This window comes from Echiichthys vipera (genome assembly GCF_963691815.1).
Source record: "Echiichthys vipera genome assembly, chromosome: 10".
Taxonomy (NCBI): domain Eukaryota; kingdom Metazoa; phylum Chordata; class Actinopteri; order Perciformes; family Trachinidae; genus Echiichthys; species Echiichthys vipera.
Genome location: NC_139835.1, coordinates 6,414,269 through 6,430,138, shown reverse-complemented (window position 1 = coordinate 6,430,138; position 15,870 = coordinate 6,414,269). Strand labels below are relative to the sequence as shown.

Below are 15,870 nucleotides of genomic sequence, written 5' to 3'. Positions count from 1 at the left end.
AAGTCGACATTTCTTTATTTCAAAGGTGACTTAGCCTGAAACCTAAAAAGCTGATAAACAAAAAGCTGCCTAAAAATAATAGGCTGTTGTTTGTCTATCTTATGAACCTGCAGATTATTGAATAATTCTCACGGAAATATAATAATGTTTGTCAAACACCGGGTGCGATTTGTGGTAAAGAGAGGCGGATATTTTTTGAAACAATTTTATTCATGACAGTAAATCACGATACACAGTGGAACACAGGAACTTTAAATTAACCACTATATAGCAGAAGCTACATATTTATATAAAGTGATTAGTTATGGCCTGTGTCCACATAAGGGTTTTTTTTTAATGAGAGGCAACATCTTTTTTCAATTGTTCCCAATGAGGAGGCTCTATAAGATCACAGAGAAAAGGCGCTTGTCCCAGCATCCTTTTTCAGAGTGTTCCACCTTCTATGTGTGGCCGCTCCGGGCGCTTCAAGTTGAAAAAATCTCCACTTTTCAGAAAACCACTGGTGTTATTGCAGGTGCTCCTGTTCAGGTAACCATCACAACAAAGACAGAAGAGCCCATTTGTGGGAGCAGACACTGTGTACAGACACTGAATGTTGCAGGTGAGCGTTGTGCTTTTATCAACATACACATTGTAAGCTTGTTATTTAAGTGTAATTTCAGTGCAAAGTCATTCCATGGTCTTTTTCGGCACTTACATACATCAAATAAGCCATGGAGACAGTTTTTCCAAGTTTGAACTATTAACAGAGAAATCCAGTAGATTCGCTAACAGTCCGATGTGGCTAACACTGATTAGCTCTGGGCAGTATGGTGAAGGCATTAAAAAAGTATTTTTTAACCACTAATACTGCTCGAAATAACAGCAAACCTCTGCAGCAGCATGAGAAGAGTCCCTACACAGAAAACAAAGCACCAATGGGCTTCTTCCTTTTGGATTGACTTTGGTAATCCACTTACATGGACTTTACTATGAGAGGAGCTGGTACAGGGGCCAGTAGGTAAGTCTTTAAAACACTCTTTTAATAAACTCTGGCTTCACTAACTATGTTGTTGGTGCTTTATTTTATGTGTAAGGACTCTTCTCATGCTGCTGCAGAGGTTTGCTGTTATTTTGAGCAGTATTAGTGATTAAAAAGGATGTTTTAATGCCTTCACCGTACTGCCCCGAGCTAATCAGTGTAAGCCACGTACAACTGTTAGCGAGTCTTCTGGATTTCTCCGTTAATAGTTGTTATTTGATGTAAGTAAGTGCTGAAAAAGACCATGGGATGATTTTACGCCGGAATTACACTTTAACTGTGTGAAGGGAATGGGAAGACAGAGTTTAATGTTCAGAAATGTTAAATAAATGGAATTCATTGCAATGATCCAAAAATAGTACAGCATTTGAATAGTTGATTCCAAGATATTCAGCTGCAAATCAAAGCACTATTGTACTGCATTGTCAGAAAGTTTGTAGTTTCATATATACTTATATATATATATATATTAATGTGTGCATATCTGTTGTATTCTCAACAATGTATTCGTATAGATGTATATGACGATGATGATTGTGTGTGTGTGTGTGTGTGTGGGTGTGTGTGTGTGTGTGTTTGTGTGAGTGTGAGTCCGTGTGTGTGAGACACAGAGAGAGAGAGAGAGAAATGTTTGTATGCAAATATGTTTTTAATGTGGTCTTTTGGAAGATTAGCCAATGAGCTAATACACATTACATTCAAGTCTACAGCTTATAATCCACTGTGTCATGTTGGATTTTTTTCCAAGTCTTTCTTTCAAAAATACTCACATGCCCATGTGAATGTTGAATAAGTAATTGGTGGTAATCCTGTCTCCTGTTCATACTGGCCCTGAAGTGCTCCGTTGTAAGAAATGTGGGATCAAATGTACAGTCGTCTTTCTGAGAAAAAAAATACATTCTAATATTCATCCAAAGCTAATATTAGTCTTGAGCAGTCTGTTTTAGACTATAATGTTACAAAGTTAAACTATTTTTAATACTCACCCACTTGATATGTCTGACACTGCTGAAGCCTCATATTAGCTTCAGCTAAACTTTAGACTGCATTTTTTGCACAGAATGAAGAGCTTTGATTTTTATGGAAAGGAAAGAACCTTTTTCACATCCAGTATAGACAGAAATTATTACAGCTATCAAAAGCTTTTTCAATGGAAATGTAAAATGTGAATGTTAGAACCAGACAGATATATCTGTATCGGCCTATATGTGGTCCAATTTGCGCAGATATGAAAATGTATTTTTACAGAACATATAATGTTCTATAATGCAGATGATTCAGAAAGGGTGTTAGTATGTAGTTTGTCCAGCAGAGAGTAGTCAGTAACTGACTGATACTGAACATACATTACAGATCTTTATTTATCCATCATCCATCATCTGCAACAGCTTGTCCCTATCCGGGTCGTAGGGGCTGGAGCCGGGGTACACCCTGGACATGACGCCAGTCTATTACAGGGCACATAGAGACAGACAGAGACAGACAACCATTCACACTCACATTCACACCCACGGGCAATTGAGTCATCAATTAACCTAAGACCTGCACGTCTTTGGACTGTGGGAGGAAGCTGAAGAACCCGGAGAAAACCCACACAGACATGGGGAAAAACAGGATAACTCACACCACCATGCTGCCTACTGAGCTTGAGAGTGGATTTTGTGCCAATGAGGAGGAGCTCTGTTTTGTCACTGTTGAGTTTGAGGAAGTTGTGAGTCAGCCATGTTTTTATTGTAGAGATGCAGGTTTTGATGTGGGTAAGGGGAGGGTTTTGGGTGGGTTTGGTGCTGATGTAGATCTGGGTGTCATCGGCGTAGCAGTGGAAGTCCAGGTTGAGTGTGCGGATGATGTGACCTAGGGGAAAGACGTAGCAGATGAAGAGAAGGGGTCCGAGGACTGAGCCCTGAGGGACCCCCTGGCTAACAGGAGAGAATGTGGCTGTGTGACCAGAGAGGGATATGAACTGTTGCCTGTCAGTGAGGTAGGAGGTGAGCCAGTTGAGTACAGTGCCCTCAACACCCTGTTGGCCGTGCCATTGCGGCACTCAGCTAGGCTATAAGCTACGACCTTGCGAGGAGTGGAGGTCCCCCCCCCAGACAGATATAGCCAGACAGCTGGGCTAATGTTGTTAGCAACAACGGAGCAGGTCAGTCCCGGGTTGGCGCAATCACCCCCACGACACACAACATACTCACCCAGGTCCAAATGAAGCAGTTCATATATATTTACGGCCGGGAAACAGATGGATCCAGTGGTGGAAAAGTTTTTAGTGTATCCGCAAGTTGAGTTGAGCTTACAGATAGCTTAGCTGGCAAACGTAGCTAATAGCCAGGAGAATGAATGACAATGGAGCGGATATGTGCAGTGGACTAGAGGAGTACGGAAACAAAAACACTAACGCAGAGACGTGGGGAAAAAACAAAACAAAAAAGACTGACATACTATAAAACTGGTAGCAAACGTTAGACAAGATGACGATCAGGAAGAGAAGCGGCAATCAACAGAGCAGAAGCCGGCGTTGCTCCAACCCCGGATGAGACGAGATACGTGACACATGACACACAGCCCATATCAGATGAACCCTAGTGAGTGTTGTCTAAGACAGACTTGAACAGACCTAACAAAACAAATCATGGTTCCTCCTTACGTTGATCCAAGTGCCATTTATAAAGCAGCCCTGCCCATAGATTTACAAACAGAGATACTGCACAGATCATCATCTAAGTATAAAAATATATAACTAAATCTGCATTGCTCATCATCTCATCTTATATTCTGCATAATTTTATCGTTGTATATGCATGTGAGAATAAAATAGAATTAGTATATACTCAGCATAACAGTAAACGCAGCCTTGAGGGACACCGTAAATAAACTCCCAGTCTGTGTATATGATAGAAATGTGTGGCACGCTGGTGATGCTTTTGTAGGATTTAAGGCACATGCGACACATGTGCAGCATTGGGTCCAAGAGTGTGATTTAATTAAAGATTCCTTTGCCTGCTGCATAGGATATGACACACCCACTCTCATTAACAGGGATCAGGACAAGAACTTGGAACGTGTGCCAGTTTTTTTATGGAGGGCTATTGGGTTTCTACTCCTGTTCTACTAATAATAACGGCATGACAAACTTTCTCTCCAGAACAATCAACTGTTTTCTTAAAGGCACTGGAAACACAAAGATAGCACATGTGTAAGGAGTTGTTCTCCAAAAACATCAATAGGGAAGTATATGAATATGTTTATATACACTTTATGCTTACAATTCATAATGCTCATTACGTTTTTGCTCTCAGTCCACTGAGAAACCACATTCCAGTGCAAATACCTATGAAATTCCTCCACAGTGGAATGTCTAAGTGTGCAAACCTATCCTTTTAAAAAGCAGTGAGGGTGAACTAGCAACAATGATCTGCCTCAGCTTGTTACAAGCATTGGTGCAAAATAGAGAGAGGGAGAAAAAAAGCAGGGGTCTCTCTTTCTGTGTGTATACAGACTAAATGCAGCATGTCAAAGGGGGGATTTATTACGTCCCCAAAGAAAACATTCTCCCGATGATGAAAACATGATTGGGCGACCTGGGTAGCCTAGCCTAACTTCTGCTCCACTGTCACAGTAATTACCCTTGGAGCCCTGTGGCATCCGACCTTGGTGAAAAAGACCCCAGGAAAAGAGAAGAGCCACAAAGACACATTCTAAGGGGAAAGGGATGCGACCTGGGAGAGCTGAGCTCCCTGTCCATCACTCGGAAGTGTTGTGAATGGCTACAAAGACCCCCAGAGTGAGACTTTGTGGGATTTCGATGTTGCCAAGAGCAAATGCCACAGTGCCTTGCCAAGTATTAGGGAGAAGACAAGAAAACCCCCCCACACTTAGAGAAATATCAACAAAACTGCAGCATAAAGGCCACATTCATGGGTGCATAAAGCCATAGAGGCTGGATGGTATAGGGCTAAACAGAGTGTATTATGTTGCACTAATGCCACAAGGTCTGAGGCAGAGGTGGAAGTTAGGCCTCCGCTTTACATTCCAAGAAAAGGAGCACACAACCATGACTCTTGGGGAAAATACAGTTGCCCTGTGCCTGAATCTATCATTCTGACTGTCATTCTATCCACTATGCATTGCCAAGTGAATTGAAGACACTTTAAGAAGTTTAATGAACGCCTTTTGTATCCCATTATCTTCTTGTTCCACAGGCTTTGTGGGCAACGTTACGCATCACTGAATCAGTAATGTCTTGAAAGGCTGTTTGGTAAAGAAATATCCGCTCATCGGATTCACAAGTCCTTTCACCATGAGGCTTTGAAAGTAAAAGCGTTGAATTCCAAATGGTTAAAGAGGCTCAAATTATCGGTTCCATGCTAGCTGCTGGCTCACGCTGAAGGATTTCTTCCCAAAGGTTGCAATTTAACACGCACACATTGAGCATGTCACATATGCACCAATAAACAGATACATTTGATATTTTCATACTTAATTGCTGGAATTTTTAGATCATTATTTGGAGCCAGTGGTGGAGGGTTACTTTTAAAACATATCCCGATGCAAATTACTAACTACACGCTCTAAAATGTAATTTGGAACGTATTCCATTAGATTACTCAAATGAAGTAATATATTCTAAATACTTTGGACTACTTTTGGAATGCTTAATAAATAATTTTTCTGAGCTCATATGTCTGGATCTTATATTTCCGAGCCAAAAAACACTTTCCTGACAGTGCCCTGGCTTTCTCTTCTCTGTCGTTGTTGTGTTGCAGGTGCACCACGCAGGCACAAATTGTTGCACTTTGTTTTCCATTCGTCTATGGAAATTGGTGCCTCATGAATTTAAGAGCAAATAAAACAAGTTTCATGGAAATCAGACCAATAGTTATTCTGTAATCCTGCTGACAGACAGACAAACCAATACAGAAAACCAAACCAAAAAAACATAACCTGCTTGGCAGAAGTAATAAAATAATCCTTTCACCTAATCTATTCTTAAAGACAGTAATTGTATTCAGAATACCACCAACCTAAACTTAAACTGAAATGAATTAGTAACCGATATTTTGTATTTAAAATATGTAATCCATTTACCTGTTTTCTGTTGTACCCTATCACTTACTGGAGCTTATGTCAACAAACATCTGACGGCTCTGAACTACAAAACTATAAATTTGTCTCCTGCATAACATTTGAATTAGATTTTGTTCATCCTAAGGAGCTGAAATAACTTTCTCAATATAAGGTAAGGTGCCTGCGCTGAGCTCAAAAGGATATTAAAAGACAACATCCACCCCAGTAACAGCCTGTTCACCCTTTTGCCGTCTGGCAAGCGATAGAGAAGTATCCTCTGTCCTAGCAGCAGACTACAGAGCGGCTTCTTTTCTCAGGCTGTAACACTCCAAACTCATTCTCTGTATCCCATAAAAAGTTTTGTTTTTTTCTTGTGTAGCAAAAATAGACTACAATTTGTATTAGTTGTGCAGCCTCTGATTTTTAGCATTGTACGGTCCTAATTGTTTCTATTAGCATGGTTGTGGTCCTTCACATCTGTAAAAAAAAAACAGCACTGATTTTCTTTTGTAATTTCTACTTTCATGATTGCTTTCAGTTTCTCATTGTAACTGGAGCCAGTTATCCATTACTGAGAGGTTTGGTGGGAAGGATGCTGAGTAGCAGAAAAGCATTTTAAAATGTGCTAAAACCACACTGATATTTCAGAGCTTGTTTAACCTGCAGGGAGGGCAGCATGTGGGAGAGGTTTACCACACCAAGACAGACAGATGCAGGTGAAGCACAATAACTTCACTCACAAACAGTGTCTTTGATAACTTCCTTTATGATAAATCCGGAGGGCATGTCCTGCCAGTCTATTTAAAGAAGCTTCCTACTCTGAAATAAAGTGCAGAAATGTCCGCAAGAGGTTAAATTCCTGTGTGCATGGGCATTTAAAGGTAAAATGACAGGGGTTAACCTTGCTGAAGTATCACAACCCTCTCCCGGGTCAAGCACACACTGGGCACCTTTCCACAGAGGAACACACAGAGAGGGTCTTGTTCTGCCGCCCATGTGCAGGTCAGTGCCGGCAGGTAGGAGTGAAATGATAGGCCTCCCCAGAGACACAGCACAGAGGACGCACTGTTTCCCCACAGCTAAAACATCTACTGGAATGCAATATGGGGAGGCAGGTAAATTTTCAGTTCACCGCATACCTTTATCGTAAAATCTTCAATTCCCAGGAAAGCCCCTGCCTGCCGTCTGACACTTTGGTGGGAATTCACAAACAGGGCAGATAGAGAGCTGGACTTGACAGCCATCAAACTGAAATGAGGATTAGTTTCTTAAGGAGGGATAGTCTGCAGTGTTACTTATGTTGAGAGTTTGGTCGGCCCGTTACCTGAAACCAATTGAGGGCTGGCAAACAGATATCTGTCCTAGATTTAATTTAATACCGCTTGGTTGTTATAGCTACCATGATGTGAAGTTTCCTCTTGTGTACAGTTTTTATACAAAACATAGAACACAATGAGTAACCCCAATGTATGTCTCATTTTTTTAAAAACACTGAGGCTACTTATACCACTTTACATTGTAGTTTACATTAAGGCACACTACCAACTGAGCGTGTTCTCATGTCAATATGCGCTAACTTGGGCAAAAGAGATATGTCTGAATCTTTTAAAGGTACCATACTGCAAAAAGTGAGATTTCCATGTTTTTTCTAAATTACAAAACAGGTGGAGGTGCTATGTGTGTAAGTATCAAAATACTCAATCCACAGAAAAATGCACACAACTCATATTCCAAAAAGTCACAACTATGTGTGTGTGTGTGTGTGTGTGTGTGTGTGTGTGTGTGTGTGTGTGTGTGTGTGTGTGTGTGTGTGTGTGTGTGTGTGTGTGTGTGTGTGTGTGTTGAAGATGGCTGCTGCGTTGCAGTTACAGTCGTTCCCTGGCTGCAGCGCTGGTACCAGGCCCCAAGGAAGTGGGCCATGATTTGAAGTCGATTTGATATCGTGGAAAAATGGTGGAATTACAACAGCCGTGCCATGGGGCCCAAAAAGCCTTTCTCTCATTGACTTGCATGGCGTAAGAGACGCCTGTAAATCTTTGGATACATTGTTTTAAGGAATCACAGCTCCTACAAAATGACTTGCACAATTAAATCATTTAAGCCCCATTCAACTTAGCGGAGCACTGAACTGGAAGTTTTCTCCTCAGCAGGTGGAAGTCTCCAGTGATCATCTGGGTATATTTAGATGCAGCAGTTGAATTTTGGGCTTCATGCGTCACTGAGCAACTTTAATAGGAATGAACGGGGCTCAGACTCCAACGCTGTATCCAGCAGTATTGTAAACTTTTTTCCAATGAAAGTAGCTAGCACTAGCTCCAAAAGTCACAAGATGATGTCATCACACATCATTTGCATATTTCGCCCATTCATTAGCAGAATGCTCAATCGTTGTGTCACAACTTTATGGTCTTCAGAGTCTTACACTTCAACAGTTTTAAGACAAACTGTGACCTGCAAAATGATCTACAAAATTGAACATCATAAAAAACATCAACATCATCATAATGTGTAATTTATGGCACAATTTAAATGGGATCAAACAAATATTTGTCTCTCACCGTTCACATTCATACATATGTTTTCCTGTTGTCTACTGGAAGGGGAGGGACTTTAACCTGACGCTCGCCAAATGAATTTCATTCCTCCTTGCTTCACTCATCCATCAGGAATCGCTCCATAGAAAAGTGATGTCAGGAGGCTGGGCTTTATCAAAAATCCTTGCATATGATTGGATAAACCAATTTTCTGTCATCTTTATCGACATGCTACTTCAACCACTCACATCGAAACCAACCCGTGACACTGATGAGAGCGCCGCAAGGAAAAGCCAAACAGAACGGGCAACATTTTTTCCACCAACAAAAGCCTCCTGGTTTTTTTAAAGAATAAATATTCTCTAGATTGAACGTGGATGACACAGCAGCATCCATGTTGACGCCTGCTTCCTTGATGTGAGCCGCCACAGTCATTTCTCTGCTACGTCACATCTATAAAACCCCGCCCGGCGGTCCTGATTGGCATGACTATTTTTTGCAGACCCTGAAATCACTTTCCTATGGAGCGAATCCAGATGGTTGAGTGGAGCTAGGCGGAGTCAAGATGGAAGCAAGGCGGAACAAAAGTCATTTGGCCAGAGTCAGGTTGGACGGAGTTTGCTTCTCTACCTGAACACATCTTAAGATCGTGTTTCACTCTCTTCACCAGCTACTTTTTCAGCGGTCTACGTACAGTTCTCATCACTTGACACTGGGAACAGTAGCAGCCATTATGAGCTAATGCACTAAAGGTTTGAAATGGGGTGGTCAGCACAAGCTTCAGAATTCAATCTTACAGAAGGAGGACACTAAAACATTGAACTGAAAATAGCTAAAAATTGATTCTGAACTAACAGCATTTTCACATTGTGAAGTACCAGTTTTAGTTTTAATCTAGTGTAATCTTAATTTAAGACCATTCTTGCAATATGTCTTAGCAGTCAGATGGTGTTATGTTCTTCTGTCAACTGTATGCCAGCCCATGTACTGCCATTATACAACAACCCCTAGATGTGAAACACACGGCACACATTCCTCCTGAAGCCTATTCAAGACCCCCTCATATGGTTCAAAGTCTTGGCTGTGTACTTTGGTTTTACATGAGGGTTTTACTTTCTGGCCGATTGTTATCGCACTTCAAAGTTCTGAGCCATGGGCCTCCCTGAGCGTGGCTGACAGTAGTCTCTTCTTCATCTGGGACACAAACCACAGGCCTCACACATACACAAGGAGCAATTGCCACAGGAAGCATTTTCTCTCTCTCTCTTTCACCTGAGCAAGCCTTAGACACAAACATCAGCGTGAAAAAAAGAGCCAATGGTATGCAAAAAAACACTAGGGTTACCACAAGGTAAATAAGCAGACATTAGCACAGGAAGCATGCATAAGTGCCTTCAAGATAAATCAGTTAGCAACTACAATATTTAAAGATGAATGATCCCGATTCTGACAAAATGAACTGTGTGTCTCACCCTGAGGCTTTCTTCAGCCAGCTCATACCAAGTGGCAACCTCTGAGGCTGATAAAGACAAAGGGGAAGTGCTAAAAACTGGTGAGAACAGACTGTAGTCTTCATTCTGCCTGCTTCATCTCTTCACCTGTTTGCCTGTTTTTTTTCTCAGTATGGGTATCGAACTAAAATAGTTTTAGGCCCCGACCGAATGGCCTCCATAGTACTGAAAAATGCCTTGTCATTCAATACAAAAGTATAATGCCTAGGGAGTAAAGTTCATCGGTGACAGTGAGCCAATAAACATGCAGCATTTTTGTACCAAGATCTAATAATACTGGTGACAGAGGCATGCAGGAAAAACAGTGTTACACACAGACATGTTTTGTATTTTGAGAGGCTCGACTACGAAGTCAAGGATTCGGCACCGGTACTGGTTGGTATGGCAAATTTTTGACCCAGCTCCACCTGGGAGTTAGACAGAGTCACGCCTCGTCAAGTTGGCAATGGCCGGAGCCACCCTCTCTAAACTTCGTTTTGGCTCTCTAGAATCCTATGGGTGATGCATCTTTTACATAATAATTTTTACAGTCCATGGGCCATACAAAGCAATTAATAGCTTCTTCTGAAATGTTCATTTTAAATAAGAAGTGATTGTTTTTAACCAGCTCAGCCTTGACTGACACTTGGCAACTTTACCTAAGTGACTATTTTCAACACTTTAACACCACTTCATTACTTCGACCACAGCTCTGCTGGCTGGAGTCAGGACATTCATTTCCCACAGACCTACTGCCAGCTGCTTGTCTGTGCCACTGGGCAACTCAGCATATCCAGGAAAAGTCATGAGAGATGTCTAGAAGTGTCTCTTTAGTGTTACTTCCCAGCAGCACAGGAATGATGCTGGTTAATATACAGAATATGTCTGTGTGATGGGACCTGACATCCAGAGCAGTGATCCCCTATCAGTGGTACTTATACCCCAGGTGTGCAGTTGCTATTGGGTCGCTGAGAGGTCTGTGATCCGGCTCATTAAAGAAAAATAGAAATCACGATCGGTTATATAATGGTAAAAGAATATTGCAACATAATGTATATATATTTATGACACAAAATAAACATCTAAAAGGGATATTTTAATTATTGTCACAATAGTCGATAATTTACCAGCTGCATTAGGCCGACAGCACAGAATTTGCCTCCCACAATGTAATTTAGTTTTAAAACCTTTTCGACTGCAAATGCATGAAAAGAGGAGTTGAACAAAATGGTTAAATAGTTGAAGGATCCATCTTCTGCCACCCCTCACACAAATTTAAATGTGGCCAAACCTACTGAGAAAAAGACCAAACTTAAACATTGACCAGTCCAGGATCACAGTGTCTCAACCTTTATGTGACTGAACCACTTCCAGTTGAGAAACGGTTTCAAATCAGAATTGTATGTTTCTGTGCTCATTACTTCCTTTAATTGAGGCTGGCATATTCATTTCACAAAGAAAGATGACAGTGCAGCAGATGATGAATGATAGCAGAAGCACCAGCAATAGGCTGAAACATATTCCAGTGCAAATGGGTCTAAATTCCAGAAGAGACATTTATTTGACACTCTACGCACTAGTACCACTGCTTCCCAACTCAGTAGCAGCATGTATGTTACAGAGGGTAAATAGTGTTATAAGAATATTAGCATCACACAGGCAGGCTTAGCAGAATCTATCAGAATAAAAACAACCACAAATGTTCTTATTGTATCTACTCTGTGTTCAGACGATAATAAAAAAAAGTTGTGTTGACGCTGAACACTTGTGAAGGCCAGCTTGCTGAATTCAAACTGGCATTGGTATCAATAAAATCTCATCAATTCCCATCCCTAGATCTGTGAATGGGGGAAAAGGTCCTTAATGATCAACAGTCTCACCTACCAGAGGCTAATTGCAGCCACAATTTGGCATTGTGACATGATGAGCCCACATCACACAGCGCCTTTTCTTCTGTTGATATTCTGTGATAATAAGAAGGAGTTGCGGTGCTGGTGGGAGTGCTGATTATATACATTCAGAGCTGGAAAGACATATATCTACAAGTGTAAAATTAAAGGGGAACACCACCTAAATTAAAGGTGCTCTTCTCAAAATACTGAAAAAAGCGGGCTGGAATTGCCTCCTCACAGCTCTCACACTATTACGTGGAACAACGTTTTTTTCACGGCCACATCCACTAACACCGCCTAACACACAACAAACAGAGAAATCTGACAACAACACACAGAGGGGGAGTGACTCTGCTCAGGACAACACTACTCCACAACATCTGTACATGGAACACAGTTGTTTGCTGCTGTATTCATGTTTTGAATATTGAGTACAGCCCCTTTAAGAATTCCAACATGTTATTTCCATGGCCTGGGAAAGTGAATTAATTTCTAATGACAGCTACTCTCTGTCAAAATCAGTAACCTGTCATGTAAGGCCCCGTTTCCAGTACACGGTTATTAAAAAGAAAAACAGAGACATATCCCTGCGTTTGTGCCCTTCATTTACACGCAAACGGGAATAAACCTCAGAAAGTTTGTTTTTTTTAAAACTCCAACGCGAAATATCCGTTTATGAAAAAAGTCTCAAACTTGTGACGTCATCAAGAACTGTATAAAACAAGGGGTGTCCAACCCGGCTCCTGGAGAGCTACTGCCCTGCTTGTTTTAGGTTTCTCACACCTGATTCTGATAATGAAGCAGATGTAGCTAGTCAAGGTTTGAATAATCGTTAGAATCAGGTGTGTTAGAGTGGGGAGAAACTTAAAACATGCAGGGCAGAAGCTCTCCAGGAGCCGGTCAAGACAGATGGCCGTCTTCTATAGATCTGGTCTGTTTGATGTTCCTGTCCATTAAATGGAAGGCTTTTGTTGCCACTGTGTGAGCAAGACTGCTGGATAATACTGTATATCTTTAAAACTTTTGTTATGATTTGGCACTATAAGTCAAATTCATTTGAATTGAGCATGTGTGGTCGACTGATGTTTTGGTTTCTATACAGAATCGTTCTATTGTAGTGTTGTCAGAAAATGTCCCCATACACTCAGAACATTCCTCTAAGGGCGCACTCACACTGTCCATCCGTACCGTGCCCAAACAGGTTTCACGGCTAAAGTCTAGTTCCTTTGACCAGTGTGAGTGCAACGGTACCACGCCTAGGACCGGTACGCTTGCCGGCCAAGGACCGTTTGGGAGAGGTGGGCTTTTGTAAAGCACGCTTGCACATATACAAGCATACGTATAGAAGAAGCATTCGGGCTGAGGCCCAGGTAGTGTGAGGGGAGAGAGGGAGGGGGGGGGGGGGTAAGTACCCTAAAGCACGGGGCACTGTACGGACGGACAGTGTGAGTGCGCCCTAAGTACTCTGAGGCCTAGCCCACACGAACACGGGTATTTTTGAAACCAAACTTTTATGGCCTCCAGTAAAAAAAGAAAAAAATCCCGTCCACACCACCAGTTGGATTTACTCCGTCCACATGACACCTCAAAATCCACTTCAAACAATGCCATGCACATGCCAAAGCAGTAGGTGGTGATAGCACTCTTAACAGGGAGGCCATTTTAGTCAAACACAAGGCTGGAAAAATTCATACCGGAAAAACAACAATAGCGAACCTCGGTGGGCAGATTCCTTCATGTGGACTGACAATGAGACACACACAAGGTGCTGAGGAGTTGCTAAATAGCACCAGTTTTATGGCGAGGTCTTCCGTAACAGCAACTCCATCCGCTGGACGGATACAACTTACTGTTTACCTTTGCACAGTGTGACGTCAAACAATGTTGACAAGAAATTGCGTTTTTCCTCGGTTTTCCTGTCCACACATGACTGCTGAAACCAGACTTTTTCAAAAGGTTCACCCTGGACTCCGGTTACAAAAAACTCTTCGCTTTCAGGAACCCACACCTGCGGTTACGTGTGGATGAAATGCCAAACGGTGCAGAGAAACACGCGGTTTCAAAAATTCCCGCGTTCGATTGGACGGCCCCTTTGTGTCATTTTGAACGTCTTTTCCAATGCATTCGTTATGGATCATCACACTTGGTGACATCAATAAATGTGAGATCTGGCACTCTTGTTTTTGGATTTGAGAAAGAGTTGTTCCTCTTTATTAATATTTTTTGGACTAGACCGTACGAATGACATGTGAAGTAGTTCCCCTCTTACTCCGACATGTATGGATTCATACAAACACAAGCAAAGGGCTGGTTATCACATTAGGATAAATAAATTGACCCTGTCTGCTCTGCTGTGTGAAGTGAGGTTTTGGGTCTGACGGGGAAATCAGTGCAGGTCACTGAGCACATTCCAGGGGGCAGAAACTAGAGCCTCTGCCTGTGAAGCACTATTATATTGAACAACTTATAGAAATGTAACTAACCAGACAGACACAGCAGCAGAGAGTAGGAGGAAGAAATTATTTCCATTACATCAGTACAGGTAGAGGTGGTGCGGCTGTGGCTCAGTGAAAGAGTGGGTCGTCCTCCATTCCGCATGTCGAATTGCTCCCTGTGCTGCGCATGGGTCTGTAAATGTGATGTGAATGGTTAAATTAGATGGTATGTAGATGTCCACTGCCATCAGTGTGAATGAGTGAATGTGACAAATAGTGTGAAAGTGCTTTGAGTAGTCAGAAGACTAGAAAGGCGCTATATAAGTAAAAAAAAAAAACATTTAGGTAGGGTCACTGTTGATGTTCCCTCTGCGTTATGCCTTGGAGTGCAAGCATGACTGAACTTGGACTTTCCAGAGATGCCCTTGGCAGTCATTATAGTGAATGGTTTACCTCATTCACTCACAGGATCAGTGTGAATGCCTGAGTCAAAGCAGGTATTAGAAACACAATATACCTGGATTTAAAGTTGAGAAAGCTGTTTCTTACTTATGGAACAAGCCCTGGCTATATTCTGGCCTGCCATGTGAACTGGCTATAACACACTTATTATTGCTGATGGTAGCCTAGTTTGCATGCTTTTAGAGGACTCTTAGTTTGTCAAGTTGAACCAAAGGTCGAAAATTCTGGGTTATGAAGTATGCATTTACATACAAATAAACATGTCAACCCTGCAGCCCGCACACACGCTCTGTACACACGCTCGTGTTCGGACGCCCACTCGTTTCTGCACGCCACATTCAGCGGTTCTTACCTTTTCCAGGCTCGCTTTCTTCGTCTTCTCCGCATGTTGGTAAAGAGGCATTTGCAGAAAGTCCTCCTCACAGCAGATGAAGCTCACTGTGCATCCCATCCGAGCAAAGCCAGAGCGCGAGCGTCAACCCGAACCCATTCAAACTAAACTCCGCCGCTCGCTTTCCTCCCGTCGCTCCTCAGCTGTGGGTAGGTAGACTTACTCTAGGGACTTTATTCCGCTCACACAGGCGACAGATGTGCGCATTTAGTCTGGCATTACTGCGTCACTCAGGCGAGCGTTAGAAGGTTCCCATGAGTTTCCCGCACTTGTTCTCAGCCACCACGAGCTGACTGAGGTGAAGTGACTTCCCACTGCAGGCAAACAGGTAGTCTCTCTCTCTCTCTCTCTCTCTCTCTCTCTCTCTCTCTCTCTCTCTCTCTCTCTCTCTCTCTTTCTCTCTCTTCGTTCAGTTCAAGGGGGCTATATTGGCATAGAAAACAAGAGTTAAAGGTTGAATTTGGAGGCTGGGAAGGACACCGCCATCTAGTGTCTCAAGATCATAGTCGCAACAATAAAATATAATTAAAAGCACTCGGGTTGCCAGGTTGGTCAGACCCAGCCCAGTAGTCTACAGG

General features: G+C 42.2%; 1 protein-coding gene across 9 annotated transcripts in view; it reads right to left on the bottom strand.

Annotated features, from left to right (window-relative positions):
• The window catches only part of tns1b (tensin 1b), a 220,959-nt gene extending 205,467 nt beyond the window's left edge, over positions 1-15,492 (bottom strand). For 4 of the 9 annotated variants that reach the window (XM_083922296.1, XM_083922289.1, XM_083922299.1 and 1 more), the window contains exon 1: positions 15,254-15,492. In XM_083922296.1, the coding sequence (XP_083778422.1) occupies positions 15,254-15,352 (99 nt within the window). In that variant the 5' untranslated portion in view covers positions 15,353-15,492. The remainder of the gene's footprint in view (positions 1-15,253) is intronic. The other 5 variants (XM_083922293.1, XM_083922295.1, XM_083922300.1 and 2 more) reach the window with 2 other exon arrangements.
• Between the last annotated feature and the right edge of the window lie 378 nt (positions 15,493-15,870).